We start from the raw sequence: 16,545 nt of genomic DNA, 5'->3' as shown, positions 1-16,545 counted from the left end.
GTTATTACGAGATCTTGTGATAAAGTTGTTGTTTTGGCTTTTTTAATGTTCCCGCTTGGCTTTCATGAAATTGAAATTCCTCGTTCATTCGGCACACTGTGCCCAAAACCGTCTGAATGTAATATTATCACCGTTTGCCAAACATACAAAAAATACAAATTATCCTGCATAACTTCCTGCTGTCTCAAACTATGAAGCAATGCACTATACTCACGTGCAATTGTATTTCTGTATTATACTATTGTCTTATTTCATCATTATTCCTCCCCTTTCATACATTACACGATCACTTAGGTCAAATTCGTAATCAAATTCAACAACTTTGCTATCGATTTGCATAACTTTGAACACTATTTCTTAACATTATTCATTCAGTACTTATAGCCGTATATTTATATATTTTGTGCTTACTTTTACCCGACATGTGATTATGTTTCTAATCCTTTAACTCTAGGGTTCGGTAGGCAAACACTTAGGGTACTATTGCAATCAAATCTACCAACTTTTCATTCAATTTTTAGAAATTTGGGCGATGTTTCATAACATTATACACTCTACACGTATGGCCGTCAAATATAAGATTCGGACTTAGTTTCACTCGACTTTTGATTAATTTTCCAACTTTTAAATGCAGGGATAATTACGGTAACCAGTAAGGAAACATTTATAATCAAATATTTCGACTTTACATTCACTTTACACACATTTGTATGGTCTTTTTTATACGTTGCGCTTTAATTATTTTTCTAACGTTTTATTGTGGGAACAGTAGGTTAACCACAGAGGTCAATTTTGCATTTATATCTACTAACTTTCCTATCGCTTCTCAACTTTGTGCGATCTTTTCAACAGATTAGTGCCATCATAGCCGACTATTTTACCTATGACCTCTACATGGTTCTGACGATAATTTGACGTATTAGGCTCGTTTACGAGGCATTTCATCGCTTATCGGAACTTTTGACGTTGAATTTAAAGAATACAAACACTTAGATCAAATTCCCAATCAAATTTAACAACTTTGCAATCGCTTTGCACAACTGTGAACACTATTTCTTAACATTATTCATTTTGTGCTTACTTTTACCCGACATTTGATTATGTTTCCAATCATATAACTGCGGGGTTCGGTAGGCAAACACTTAGGGGAGTATTGTAAACAAATATACCATCTTTTCATTCTAATTTCAGAACTTTGGACGACGTTTCATAATATTATACATTGAGATCATATGGCCGTCAAATATAAGATTTTGAGTTTGTTTTACTTGACTTTTGATTAATTTTCCAACTATTAACTGCAGGGGTAAATTGAACAACCAGTAAGTGAACATTTGCAATTAAATATGCCAACTTTACAATTACTTTACACGACTTTGTACGGTGTTTTATTATACGGCGATCTCGTATTAAAGTCTGTTAACAGGTATGTTGCTTTTACTAAATTGTTGATTAATTTTTCTAAGGTTTTATTGTGGGCACAGTAGGTCAACCACTGAGGTCAATTTTGCAACTATATCTACTAACTTTCCCATCGCTTTCCCAACTTTGTGCGATCTTTTCAACTGATTCGTGCCATCATGGCCGACTATTTGACCTATGACCTCTACATGGTTCTGACGATAATTCGACGGTTTGAAACTCGTTAACGAGGGATTTAATTGCTGACCGGAACTTTCCACGATTAATTTATAAAATAAAAATCCTTAGTTCAAATTACCAATCAATTTATCAACTTTGCAATCGCTTTATTTCTTTAAATAAAGACCACAACCCTGGTTTATACAGACAAAATAAAGGCCACAACCCTGGTTTATACAGACAAAATTAAGAACACAACCCTGGTTTATACAGGCAAAATAAAGGCCACAACCCTGGTTTATACAGACAAAATTAAGAACACAACCCTGGTTTATACAGGCAAAATAAAGGCCACAACCCTGGTTTATACAGGCAAAATAAAGGCCACAACCCTGGTTTATACAGGCAAAATAAAGGACACAACCCTGGTTTATACAGACAAAATAAAGAACACAACCCTGGTTTATACAGGCAAAATAAAGGCCACAACCCTGGTTTATACAGGCAAAATAAAGGCCACAACCCTGGTTTATACAGGCAAAATAAAGGCCACAACCCTGGTTTATACAGACAAAATAAAGAACACAATCCTGGTTTATACAGGCAAAATAAAGGCCACAACCCTGGTTTATACAGGCAAAATAAAGGCCACAACCCTGGTTTATACAGGCAAAATAAAGGCCACAACCCTGGTTTATACAGGCAAAATAAAGGCCACAACCCTGGTTTATACAGGCAAAATAAAGGCCACAACCCTGGTTTATACAGACAAAATAAAGGCCACAACCCTGGTTTATACAGGCAAAATAAAGGCCACAACCTTGGTTTATACAGGCAAAATAAAGGCCACAACCCTGGTTTATATTGATGCCATGTAGGAGTTTGGGGAACAGAGATTGGGAGTGCGAGTGGGGCAGCATTTATTCCTATCCAGAGAATTCAAGGTCTTTGTGTACTCACACATTATAAAGTAAGGTTTCCATATTATCGTTCTTCTGGTGAGAAGGTTAATGTTGTTATTCCATGTTTGCCTGTTTATCACTAGCAATTTTTTTTAACCAGATAGATAGAATATATGTGCTTCTATTGGAGATGCGCTTCATACACGGTATGGATTTTTTTCAAAGTTCATCAGCTGTGAAATTTTAGATTTTAATGCTGAAATATAACATGGTAATCAGAGAATCATTGTCCATATATATCTGCATTTTATCAATTACAATAGAATATAGCTCACTAAAAATAAAATGTTGCCTGAAACAGTTTGTTTGTATTTGTCCCATTTTAACCAGGAAAATTACTGGAGCTGCACTTTGCCATTTTTAAAATTTATCTTAATGTTATTAGTGTTGCGCATTTCATTGTAGTAATATAACACCATTTATATTATTATTTTTATAGAGAAATAAAAAATGTTTTTGTACTGAACTACTTTGTTATATTGATTATTTGTACTCCACTAAATAGTTTGCCCAGCCGTATATTAATGAGTGCGAACTGTTTACAAATTTAATCCATTGTCCCTTTAATCCATACTTGCATATGGATATTGCATATTTTAATCCCCATTTGCAAGTCAGGCAAGTAAACTGTATTCCATATTATATTTTTATAACGCCTTTGAAATAAATTTCCATACCATAATTTCATGTTTTGAAACCTGTAAGAATAATTTTTCACAGTTTATGAGATTGGGAACCACAGATGTGAAATCTTTCAGAAAGGGTTCTTTAAATTGTTTTACATGTACCATATTTGCTATATTAGTAGCACATGCGTGTCGTAAATAGAGAGTGACTTGTAGATCATACTGAAGTTTGGCTCTTTAAATTATACAAATCTATCAGTTTGCACTTGTATATATATATATATTTCTTTTGGAGGTGCAATTCTAATAGAGCAAATATGGTATGTCCATTGTAGAAATTCAATCCCTTTTCTTGCAATTAGCATATTGTTCTAAATAAAATGGAGTGCATGTCTAGCTATTATCTGCGGATATATTGAACACAGTTATGGGAACATGCATTAAATTTAAGGAAATAGAATGATTATGACTTCAAAATTGGATCAAATATTCAACTTCAATCCCATGCCATGATCATTTCTACAAATGAACCCTGATGGCGCTATTCACATGAACACATGTTGAGTAACCATGAATACATGCTGTATACTACTTTGTTGGACTTACATGAATTCACTTTCTATCCAGGCTAATACAGGAAGTATTCTAGGTGAATACTTCCTGTATTCAACTATATTCACGCTGTATTGAATGAGTGCTTATACTTATGAATACCCATGGCTCTATTCAGCCTGTATTAAGCTAGCCTGTATTCACATGGATTGTAGTGAATATGTGTGTATTCTACTAAAATACAGCTGCAAGTATTCATATGGATTAAAGTTATTTCGTGCAGTGCTATTTCTTAACATTATTAATTCATTTCGTATGGTCGTATATTTAAGTAATTATATTTTGGGCTTGCTTTAATAATACCAATAACGGATGAACTTGAATCATATCAGGAAGTGCCCGCTTCAGTAATCGCCTCCCTGCATGGAGAACCAGAATTGTGGGGCCAACCATGTGCAAAGAATGCAACAAAGCACTCTGAATTGAAGTAAAACATACTCAAAGTAAACATAATGCTATCTTCTTTATTTACATATGAAAATTGGTGCTTACAAGTCTTAGTAGGGGATTTGGATTATAACACGATCTAAATCCAACGTTAAGCCTATAAACGTTCCATTGTTTTTAGTGCCAAACCCATTTGTTAAGTACAACAACAAATATTTCGTTGGTGTTTGTGAGCTCTTGTGTGATTGGTCAATGCATGGACAGCTCTTCCACTTCCGTGTTTTACTCCCTGTCAATTTGGGCCCTGTTTAACCATAGACAGTATAGTAGTATAGTAACACCAATGTCAAACGCCGTATGCCCAACGTAAGCAGGGCTGGAATATTATGATGAGCAAGTAAACAATGACGTCATATTTACTTCCATGCGATGTCACTAATTAATTGAATAAAATTAAAAGTTAGTTTCAGACGGCAGTAATGTTTCCGTACATGTTATATTCAGTCTGTACCCCATTTTCGACAAAATATTTGAATATTTTTGTTTTCATGGTGCATGAATCTTATTATGTTATTGTTTACCAACTATGCTCGTTTTTTATTTTTCTCTGCAACGCATTTTGTTTTCAAACAGACTTTGAATCCGTATGTTCTCTCGTCTGTCACCATCTTGACAATAGCTCACACTCTTTCAACCGGAATTCATGTCTAAGGTTGTACCCCGTTTTCGACAAAATACTCGAATATTTTAATTTTTATGATGCATGAATCTTCTTATTATGTTATTTTCCACCGACTGTGCTCGTTTTTTGTTGTTCTCTGTCTTGCACTTATTTTGAAATTAACTTTCAATCCGTCCGTTTTCATGTCTGTCGTCATTTTGACTACTTATTCACACTCTTTCAAACGGAATGCATGTGTACGTTTGTACCCCGTATTCGACAAAAAACACGAATATTATTGTTTCCATGATGCACGAATCGTCAAATTTTGTTATTTTCACTGACTAAGCTTGTTTTTTGTTGTCTGTCTCGCATTTTTTTAATAGACTTTCATTCCGTTTTCCGTTTTCACGTCTGTCGCCATCTTGACTACACGTCCAGTCTTGCAGCCTGAATGCACGTCTACCTACGTTATACCCTGTTTTTATTAATAATTTCAACAAAATAACTCGAATACTTGTGAATAAATGAGGCACGATTGTCTTTATTGTTTTATTTTCACTATTTTCGTTTTTTTTGCTAGCGTTTCAAAGGGTTTCTTTTTACGTGACGATCAAGAAAACGCAAATCTTTGCTATTTTCGATGTTGATGCCCGGGCTCTGAATCACACACACAGAGTTGTTAACATGAATTGCTGTGTCTACTGCGTTTGGATCTTCTTCACTATCATTTCCACCGTCATCAAAATCGGAAAAAAAACATCGAGCAAATCATCTACACACGGGAACTCGTGATCAGCAACGGCCATTTAGAATACCCATGGAATACCGTAGGCGACTCTCATCAACGAAATTACGCAGTCCGCTTCATTGATTGTTTAGTTTGATAATTTATAAACATATATTCAGTGTGAGACTGTTGCTTTCAAGTTGTGTTAATACAAAGATGATTTAAACTTGTCCCCTCCGTTACCAACGTATTCAATATACGGAAATAGCATGTGTGTGCGTTTGCGTGAGTGAAAGATGCAGGCGAAATTTCTCGTAATTTCTATATATTTCGAACTTGACGCGCGTGGTCGGCGCCTTTGATTGCGTTTATTTTGTTCTTTCATTCGCGAAATCTATCACTGACACCGTTTATTTTGTCATGTCTCACAACTGAATGTCTAAGCTGACTTTGTTTTGGCTGTATATAGTTTTGTGGACAAGGGAGGTCATCTTGGTTGCCTAATTAACTAATTAAAATACCTGTCAGGCATCTCTACCTTAACGAGAAATCGAAATAAATATTTAGTTTATGTTAACGGTTAGTTTAAATCAGCTTAACTTTTTTCCAGCCTACCCTGCTACAATAGAATTGCTGGAGTCGCTTGTCTTTCATACTATATTGTCTATGGTTTAACTCCGGGGTTACGTCCAAACGCCACCCTCTTGACTGGAGATCTGTGTTAGAAAATATACCTTTGTTGTTGCGGTGTACACAAGAAGATGAACTACTTATGTTTTTAACATCACTTCACCTATTAACAATTCACCCCTAGACGTGATAATTTCATTTCAATAGTAAAAATCCGTTCTCAAAAATCCAAATAATCACAACCTCACCGAAATTCATTTTCTATTCTTACCCACAAGCCACACCGAGACCATTCATCAAAACGAGTGGTCTGGGGTATACTAGTACTCTGACCCATGCCGAGGACTTCCTGTTTGTAATGCTATATGATAAATCAGTGAAACCAAAGACAATTGTCTTTGGTGAAACCAAATGAAAATCATTCTAAAATAACGTACTTATACCCAATTGATTCTGGAAAAAAATGACATTTGCAATAATAATCGACGAGCAGGTCCGGGTAGTAACGTTCGGTTGACGAAATAGACGATACAACAGTACTGATTGGACCTACATGAATGCTACTCTATTTCACATAACCAAATGTTGTTGTTTTTTGCTGTTGTACATTATCTTCGGTAATAACTCCGAAAGTGAAGTCTTATATCTTCAGCAGAACGTAGCCGTTAAAACTTGCAAAACGAGTCTGTTTCGATCCATCATCGCTTAAGCAGCATACAATTTATTTATTTTTTGACTCATTTAAAAAATACGAACGGTGTCAATATTTAAAACTGCATTTTGTCTGTCTCTAGCGTGCCTCAGAATGATATAGATCTTGGCCGATTGTATTTTTACAAAGGACCTGAATGTACGGCACTAATTTCATCCAACCTCCTGCTCGCTTCTGCTTTTCGATTATCATTTTTAATCGCTTTTGCAACCGCCTGTTGAATAATTTTCGCTTATTTTTTCGACCGCGCGAACCCAGAAATATCGCCCGTCTGCATGCTCGCATTTTAAATACTAAGTACATGGCCGTGGCATCAATATGTTCCTGGTGTATCTGCTCTCTGCCCTGGATTCAAACGGAACACAGTCCCGCTGTACGTTCGCGAACAAAACAAAGTATGATGGTTTGGAAGTGTCGTTCGAAATTAAATAATGGTTAATACTCATTGAATCCTCAAACTTTAGCACTAAAGCAACCATTTCGACAACTCGTGTGCCAGTGTTCAGTGTTTGAACAAGCGGTCAGTGTTTTTAATAAGCGAGTGAGAAAAAAAAGGGATAAAAACATGGTCGTGTTTCCGGTCGGAAATTAAGTGATATGTTATAAAATGTTATAAAAGCGAAATATTGGGCGAAATGAGTATTGATGCCCATTTATAATTGACATGCGTCACCAAATGGGGACATGGTTAGAGTTGGTAGTACCATGGAAGGTACTAATCCATGGTTGTACCAGTACTAGTATACGCGGGGAGGGAGTCCAGAAAGGGAAACATCCAGCATCCCTTTTACGGGAAAGCGTGAAATCTCGACGGATTTGTTTCGTTCTCACATGTAATACTAGGTTTTGCGGGCTTCTGAGTTCAAACATGATGACCAAATCAGCTAAAAAGCAAGCGTTTAGAAACATACCTATACAGAAGTTGGTTTGCCAGTACTTAATCCATTTTAACACCTAGGCTACTCTATTGACATTGGTTGTTTATTTCATGGATTTGGCACTTGAGGTAGCTGATAAGCCGTCTCGAAAACGTGCACAAAACGACCATTCTGCGCACGTTTTCGACACGGATTAAAAACCAGTTGTAAGCACAAATTTTCATATGTATTCATTTAGTTATCAACGTTCATAAGTTCCAATAACTAATGTACAAAATAAAGTGACAATGTTTTGACTATTTTAGGACATTGTTTTGTATGGCAGGTATATATTCTGATATCTGAAAATATAGGTCGGGCAACTTAGAGTGAAATGAGTGTATTCGCAAGTTCATTTGACACTGCAGATCTGCGTCCTCCCTGTGACAGCGCCTCCCGAGTCGACATAACGAGGTTAGTTATCGTGTACCTAGAGCAGAATTCGAACAGCAATAAATGATGGGATTTACTGAAAGACAATAATATCTTGATAAATGATAAATTAAATGATAAAACGACGACATATGTCAGTAGAACATGTCAGATTTAATATAGAGCCTACTTACCCCGAAATTGAAAGGACTTTCAACTACATTTTGCAAATTATACAAATTGAAAATCTTTCAAAAAAATACACAACTGAGACATAGTACGTACAAATATCATGATTTATATTTCAGCTTAATAGTGGTTGCCATGACATCTACTGATAAAGGTTAAATTACTGATAAAGGTCAATGATGAGGCCAGATGGCGGAACTGGTCGAGACCAGCCGATACATCTCATGAGTTTGCAATTTCAAGCTCATGCGGTACTTTGGTCGTAACCCAAAACTAATGATGTTTGCGATTTTAAACTTATACGGTGTCTTTGTGGAATGTTATTGCAAGACTATTAAAACCCATAAATATAAACTGACGTTGACAATATGATAGTGGTTTTCCTAATATAGTGACGATTAATCAATTGTATTATGATGTGTAAAACTTTCATGTGATTGGCTGTGTGTTTGAAGTCAAGGCCTTAAAGTCTCTTATACTGTATTGTAATTGGCTAATGGTTGACAAGTAATAAAAAGTGATTTTAAGCTGTCTCGGGGAGAAAGAGAGAGACAAGCAGAGAATCGAATGCAACATGAACTGAGCTTGTGTGTGTTTTTGTAAGTCTAGCGTGGAGAACAATCGAATCCCGATTACCTAAGTGAAAGGTTTCGAAACATTAAAAATACCTATCACACAATATTAAATACTTTCAACGTATGACATTTCTGTAAACAACTTACCGAACCTGAAATTCGCTTCGCAATTACAATCGTCAACATTGGGCGGTGCTGTCAGCATGAAACATTGAAATAAAAAATATTAAGAAATGAAAACATGTTGGTGTCTAGTCTCAATTCCGTAATTCCAAATATATATTACGAAATCTCGTACGTTCTAGTGTGAAGTTCCGTATTTCACGTAGGCACTAAGTTAAGTCAATCCCCAGTTGTGCACATATAATTGATACATATTATACTACACATCAGCGATGTACTGCTCCCATCTTGCAGAAAACTGAAACATGATTCGCATAACCATCACAGCGTAGTCTCCATCCATGCAAGCTTTTCTACACCAGCCTTGTGTTCCTCTGTGGCGCCATCGCTGTACGCGATTGGATCATACTGGCAATCACTGGGTAGCCTTTTTGATTTATATCTCAGGTATCTGAGTTGCACCAGAACCACACAGCCAGCAAGAATCGTCGTTACTCCGCCCATTATGAATGATATATTGTAGTTTGAGGTTACGTCATACAGCCAACCTACAGAGGAAAGTTATATACTACCATTATATATCATAGTTAGTTTGAGTGATCGGTATTACCCCAAGGATATTAAACTATACTAGAATTGTCGATCGGATCTATCATGCGCCAAAGTTCCATGGAGTACATTTTTAGCCTTGGGATTATATTACGAAATCTAGAAAGCGCGCCACACTGTGACAGTGGGTGAATTCTGACCCCTGAATTTGACCCAGAATGCTAAGTCAATTTTCTCCAGAGAGGTCTTATATTCGCTACCAAATACCCTCGCTTCCCGCTTAAACCATCATTTTACTTCTATGAAGAAAATAGACCTTCCAGGCAAATTACCATCGAGGTATCGCTTAGAGCGAGAGTCACGTGACTTGTTTTTCCCCGCGCACATTGTTTCTGTATGTAGCATGTGGAACAGTGGGCGCGATGACGGGTGAGTCTCTTCGTGGCATTCTCGTTCTCAACGCGATCTCGACGGCCATTATCTGTGGTGACCTCTCTCATGGTGAATCAATTTCGGACCTACAATTGCCCTAGAAGCGCATCTCTAACATAAATGCGCATGAGCATTCTGGGTCATTAGACTAAATGAGATCCATGTACCGATATGGTAACGTATTGATTTTAATTGTAATTATGTTAAAATCATCATATACCTGCAACTGGCGGACCAATCATACTTCCGATGCCGGAGCAAAGAACATACCAACCAATAGCAGTCGGTAAGTCATGAACACCAACACACAGTTTTAAGCTTACTGCGTAAAGCGGACCAGCTATACCTAGACTTAAGCCATATGCAGCCGAGACCGAGGCGAACACTGCATACATGCCATTGGTCAAGGACATCGTCAATAAAAAGGCACCAGCTAAAATGAGTGTTACCGCGAACACCGCCATCGGGGAGACGTAACCGAGATCGATGAACCAACCATGTGCAACTCGTCCAATCATGTTGGCAACACCAAAGACGGTGAGGAGCAAGGCGGCATCGAATCCGAGGATGTCCTCGTGCACGGCTTTAGACACAATGTGAAATAATGCAATATAATGTCCAACGCCTGTCAGTAATCCAGCAGCGCATACTACTCTCAACCAAGAATTATGACGCCACAACATAATAACGGGTGAGTTGTGTAAAGATGAACAGATATATCTGGCTACAGATCGTTGTTCAGATGTCGGTACGCCATGTTCACCGGTATCATTCAAGGCACTGTCGTCAACACTGTTATTCACTTCTTCTTCAGACAATCTTCTATTATTTGTCAATTTCCTAGCTTGTTTCCTGTACGGGTAAGGCGGTCTCATCAGTAGTCCGCACACAGCTACATTCAAATAAATCCCGGATATAACGATAAGAGCGCCCCGCCATCCATATTTTCTTATTAGGAGCTCGTATAATGGTGGAAATGTTATCATACCAACTCCAACTCCTGCAAATACTATCCCATTCGCCAGGGCATGACGTTTTGTGAAATGTTGTCCAATAATTACTATACTTGGGGCATAGAGAAGTCCAAGTCCAAATCCTTAAAGAAATAACTCCATGTTAACGTATAAAAATTGTTATCTAGTTTTAGTTTAGTGGATTTAGACAATTTCGAACTTTACAATGCCATGAACAGACAAACAAGTTATTCACTGTTAAGTCAGCTGGCTACACACATTAAGCTCCATGCTGAAACCTCCAAAATAACATACTGAACCAAAACCGTTCTGTACAAATGCAGTAGTGGGGATATGTTCACGGATATTCAACAGTAAAAATATTTGCATTATAGTGCCAAAATAGAGAAACTAGCAAAATTTAAAATGAAGTATCATGGGTATTTTCTAGTTAACAGTGCACAAATTCAAAAATGAGTTTAAAATCGCCTTCCATCGATCATTCAACAGAAACTTCTATATTTATAACATACATAATGCAAAGTACACACCATCATTCACAAGTCTGATTAAGTATGTTAATGCAAAATGTTGTAGTTTAGGTGTATTTAAACACAGAATTGTAGTTTTCTGTCGCTATTAAGATGAGAATTTAGTTTATTTTTGAGCTTAACGACACGACCGAGGAAACTCGCTATTTTATGAGATTTTTTTCTTCACCTGCTACAAGAACCTATCATCTTGCCCGCACGAGTATAGAATATTGAGTTCTTTGGTGAAAAGTCAGTTGATTAGAATGTTGGAGGGGGCACTGATCGAAGGTTCAGTAGTGAATGACTTGTTTGTTTATGGTATTATAATGCTTGACATCGCCTCTAACTTATGACGTAGTCATTGTGTATTGTACAAATACCTTGGATAATGCCGTAACTGAAATACATCCATTTCAAGCTAGTTGCGAACGAGGTGACGAGGTTGGCAACCATCGATAATAACCCTCCAGCTATCACTAATGGGCGGCAACCGAACCGTTTAGTTAAAACACCGACAAGTGGGGCTGTGAAAATAAAAATTGTGTAGTAAAACTAAAAAATACGTCACCCAAAATTATTAAAATAAATTATTAATTTGACATTATATTTTAGTTTTGCTTATCACGCCTAACACGGTACGTTCTATGTTAGAGATTTTCGAGTGCAAATATTATTTACACTTTCGTACTTAATGTTTATTTACGTGTGACGGATACACAGCATCATCTGTCGTCTCGAATATTGGAAAATGTTCGTACACATCTCCTCATGCTCGAAGTTCAAAAACCTGTTTAGACCTGTTTTTAGGTCCCTAGTTGCCATGCTACCTATATCGTGTCAACGTCAATCATAAGCGCACTTTTTCGCACATCAGCTCAAAAAATAGATCAGAAGTGAAATTAAAGAACGCCACTGTCAAATCGCCGTATCCGATTACATGTTATGATGTATGTTATGATGGCAAACAACAGTGACTTTAAAACTGCATATGACATGTTATTAAAACATCAAAATAATTATACCGAACGGGATATCACTTATCTTAAGACAAAATGATACATTCGGATCGGATTTGATCCAAATTAGTCCCTGTAACACTGTTTATCTCAGTTAAAATGACGCAATGGAGCAACTAGTTGACCATTATTAGGGATAGTAAATAATGGTATCTTTTGCGAAAACTTAAAATATCTACCTTACCTATCAGTATGGGCACACAAGTCTGTAAACTCACTATTGCGAATGTCCTTCCGCCGCCTTCTTGGAAATACTCTGTGAATATCACGAAAAATAAGCTTGAACCAGCAATATCTCCCATATATATGGCCTGTACCACATGACTTCCAGCCACGATGATCCATGCATACAAACCACCATCTGCGTTGGGCTGTGATGCCATATTATTGGTATTTCAAGCTGGATGGATATGTTGAAAAAACAACATGTTAGTTTTTTCATGTGTTGAAAACAACATGGAAATGCACCCCGTCATACAAAGCGTTGAATTGTCACTAGGGCTACCACTGTTACGATCACTGTTGACAGTTTTTATGTGAATGCTAGATTGTAAACTGCTCATTAATTCGTCAAATTTTGTTGAACTCATAGGTTTCCTTTCTCATTCACTCTTCAAAGAACTGCAATCCTAGACGCACAAATTACTGTTGACAAAAATGAACGAAGTTTGCTATGTCTGTGTTTCTTAGCAGCCAAGACCAACATGCCTACGACGCCCGTCAATTACTGCAAAGCAGGTGTATACAATCACAATTTAAGGAATCAAAAGAAACAAGATATTAAATGAATATCCCCCTGGCTGTCATTAATTTTTATTCAAATTAGTAGTAATCGTTTATAACGTTAAAAATTGCTTGATATTTCTATATACAATTATGTATATTTAAACGTGTCATTTAGGTATGATATAGGTTATTTTAAGATTTGTATTTGAAACAATAAAGTCCATTAAATTAACATAACTATATCTATTTGAGCAACCAAATAAATAATTGTTTCCTATTTATTTCCTTCAAATATAACGGTAATAATATGAATGACTATGGTGCCATGTGCTACACTAGTCGACATACTATTCAACAACTGATTTGCGAATTGATTTCCATTACACAGCAGTCACTTGGGCATGTCGTGACATTTGAACGTTTCATGTCAGTCTTTACATGTCACGTGACCCCCTCTCTTGATTTTACCTCTGCGGGAGCGTTTTTTCAGCACATATTTAAATGACATTTGTCTAAAAACGTACTTTATATGACTTATATAGTTATAACACACACAGTGTCTAGCGAAAATATCAAAAAACAAAACTCATTTGCAAAAACTATTTTTAAACTAAAAACGAAATATGTGTGTGTTGTGGGAAACAGTTTTTTTTTCTTCAATTTTTCATTAAATTGACTAAATTAAGGAGGGTCATGCTTATTTTAAAATAGGGTTCATTAACTTCTCCGGCGTTTGATGGAGGTAGCGTTCGCTAGTTTCAACGTATTTACATACCACACTGAAGGCCACTTCACTCCAGTGCAGATAATGATAAGTATACAGTAAGTATCAAACTGTAAGGAATAATAATCGTTGTTGTGCTCCAGTTGACAACACCGCATTCTTTCAGACCGAATTCCGGATTCCGGCAAATAGGATTGGTCTGTTCCGGAAACTCTCGAACTTTGACCTTGCAGCTCACATACACAGTGTCGGGTGACCTACACACGTACGCATAAAATCGTACGATATCGTAACTGCCGTTAGGAGATACAACGTAACGATCGGGAACGAACACGCACATGCATTTCCGTCCATGAATGGCATTTCCCCCTCAAACTTCAGTAGTCGATGTTACTGGTGCGCCAGATACTACTGCAATGAAAAAGCCAAATACTTACGTATTTATGTAATGCCAACTGTCGTTGTGTATGATTGTTGGTACATGCTGTCGTTGTTTGTACTAAGCAGGAACGAACTATGTCGACAAACACAATCGGCACGTACAATTTTTGAAGCCGTACCTACACACGAATTGAATTGGTGACGTCACAAAATACATGACCTTCAATAGGGGTCGTTTGCTCCGTATATACAAATTAGAATAAGGGTCACGCCACAGTTGCAACATTGCCATGTGGTTGAAACTAGGTCATGGCGTGATGCAAAAACACAAAAACGCAATAAAACGGTGAAGTGGTCTCATATTACGGCGTAGCAAACATGAGGAATGAAAAGCCGCCAAGGATTCGAATCATACTAGATAAACACTCACCGGACCCAAAGCAATCGTTTTGGCTTTCCCATTCAACTAATCGGGACATTGAAGGAGTTAGCAAAATTAACAACTCAACGTCGACGTTTAGTCCAGTGGATTTAGCCTTGAAACAGGCCGAACCGGGAAGTAAATTGTACATTAACAATTTCGGTATCAAAAGATAGGGAATGTTTTGTAGATTTACCAAAAAAACCCGAGAACTGATAACATGGGCAATTTTTTTTTACACGGGTACATTTTAGATTTTTCTTACATTTATATTTTGCAATTAATATTACTTACAGCCTACACATTATTTCATATAGATATTGCTAGTGTTTTCTATACACTTTTTATTTAGATAAACTGAAGAAACTATCCGCCAGTTATAGAACAGAAATTTGCTGATGTCAGCATTTTTTTACAATTATTTTAATCCTGTCAGGTAGTCAACCAATCTTTTGTTTCACCAGATACCTATCGGTATAACAAAATATCTTTCCTTTATTTCTAAGCACCAGCATCTAGGAAACTAAGCACTGTTTGAATTTTAATGACTCGTTTGTAATTTCCAGGGTACAAGCCAGATTCTCAGCATCAGCAATTTTACCTGATTTCCACTATCGGGCAAAGAATGAAGACCCTGAATCCGAAAAAAAAAATCGGTTGATTAAAACGGCTGCACGACTTAATCAAATGATATAAAATCGTCCAGCACAACTAGTCATTTATACCCAAACACTGAAGAAATGCAACGCACTGAAAAAGAAATTGAGTACCTTCCATCCACCATGAAAGTTTTACTTCAAGATATGTTTGTTGGAAAAAACGCTGATGTTAAGGTGGCATCCATAGGGCAGGCCATCATGCAGTCAGTTTTACTACAAATAGGACTTGCTGTTCAAATGCATCGCCAGTTTGGCTCACGATTTCTCATTGATTCGCTCCACAATCATGGGTTTTGTTCATCATATGCAGAGGTACAGAAGTTTGAACGTAGTGCCACCTTGCACCAAAGAACTGACATTCCTGGTTTCACACCCAGACATTTTATACAACATGTAGCTGATAATGTTGATCATAATGTCCGGACCATTGACGGGCTGAACACGTTTCATGGTATGGGCATAATAACGACCATAACACCAGGGATATTGTGGAACAACACCATACCTAAAGTTCATGTCACATCCGAGGATATAGTTGCAAAAGTCAATATTAAATATTATAATAATAATAATGTTTATTGTCTTTTAGGCCACAGGCCCATATGACTATACATAACAAAAAAACAAAATAATACACAAGCACTGGAGAATGTAAAGAAATTGTAAAATACATATATATATATCTGTTTAATTCGTTTAAAAGATTCCTCTCATTAGTAAATAGCGCCCTCACTCCACACTATTTAGAATGAGTGCTTGGTCAAAAGTTTGATGAGTCAGGTGCATCTATTGGCTAAGCTTGTTGTACATAGATGGAAATGAGTATATGAACCATTAATGCTGTAGAGTGTAGTGACAGGGGTGGAGGATTTCATGTTTGTAATGACTGGTTGTAATGTGGTATCTCGTTGTTTTCAAGATGCAGCCTGATATTTGTTGCTTTCTTGGTTGTTCAATTGTGGCTAAAATTTGTGTGGTGGGTGGAAGATGTGTTTATTGTTTGTTGAGTCATTGTTTAGACACCCTGCAGCTTGAAATGGTATGGTCCAAATCCAAATTCGATATGGTGGTGTT

General features: G+C 36.9%; 1 protein-coding gene across 1 annotated transcript; it reads right to left on the bottom strand.

The window, feature by feature from the left end:
• Nucleotides 1–8,002: 8,002 nt before the first annotated feature.
• LOC100376079 (monocarboxylate transporter 13-like) lies at nt 8,003–14,575 on the bottom strand. The gene is made up of 6 exons (XM_085505465.1): nt 14,448–14,575; nt 12,745–12,960; nt 11,925–12,068; nt 10,279–11,154; nt 9,102–9,625; nt 8,003–8,287 (listed from the first exon to the last, which is right to left on the bottom strand). The coding sequence occupies exons 2-5, from the start codon at nt 12,941–12,943 to the stop codon at nt 9,399–9,401; spliced, it is 1,446 nt and encodes a 481-aa protein (XP_085361591.1). The 5' UTR covers nt 12,944–12,960; nt 14,448–14,575; the 3' UTR covers nt 8,003–8,287; nt 9,102–9,398.
• Between the last annotated feature and the right edge of the window lie 1,970 nt (nt 14,576–16,545).

The sequence above is a fragment of the Saccoglossus kowalevskii genome, chromosome 11, assembly GCF_978046115.1.
Source record: "Saccoglossus kowalevskii chromosome 11, keSacKowa6.1, whole genome shotgun sequence".
In the NCBI taxonomy this organism is placed as follows: Eukaryota; Metazoa; Hemichordata; class Enteropneusta; family Harrimaniidae; genus Saccoglossus; species Saccoglossus kowalevskii.
The sequence above is the reverse complement of the archived record's forward strand: the minus strand, read 5'-3'. Positions and strand labels throughout refer to the sequence as shown.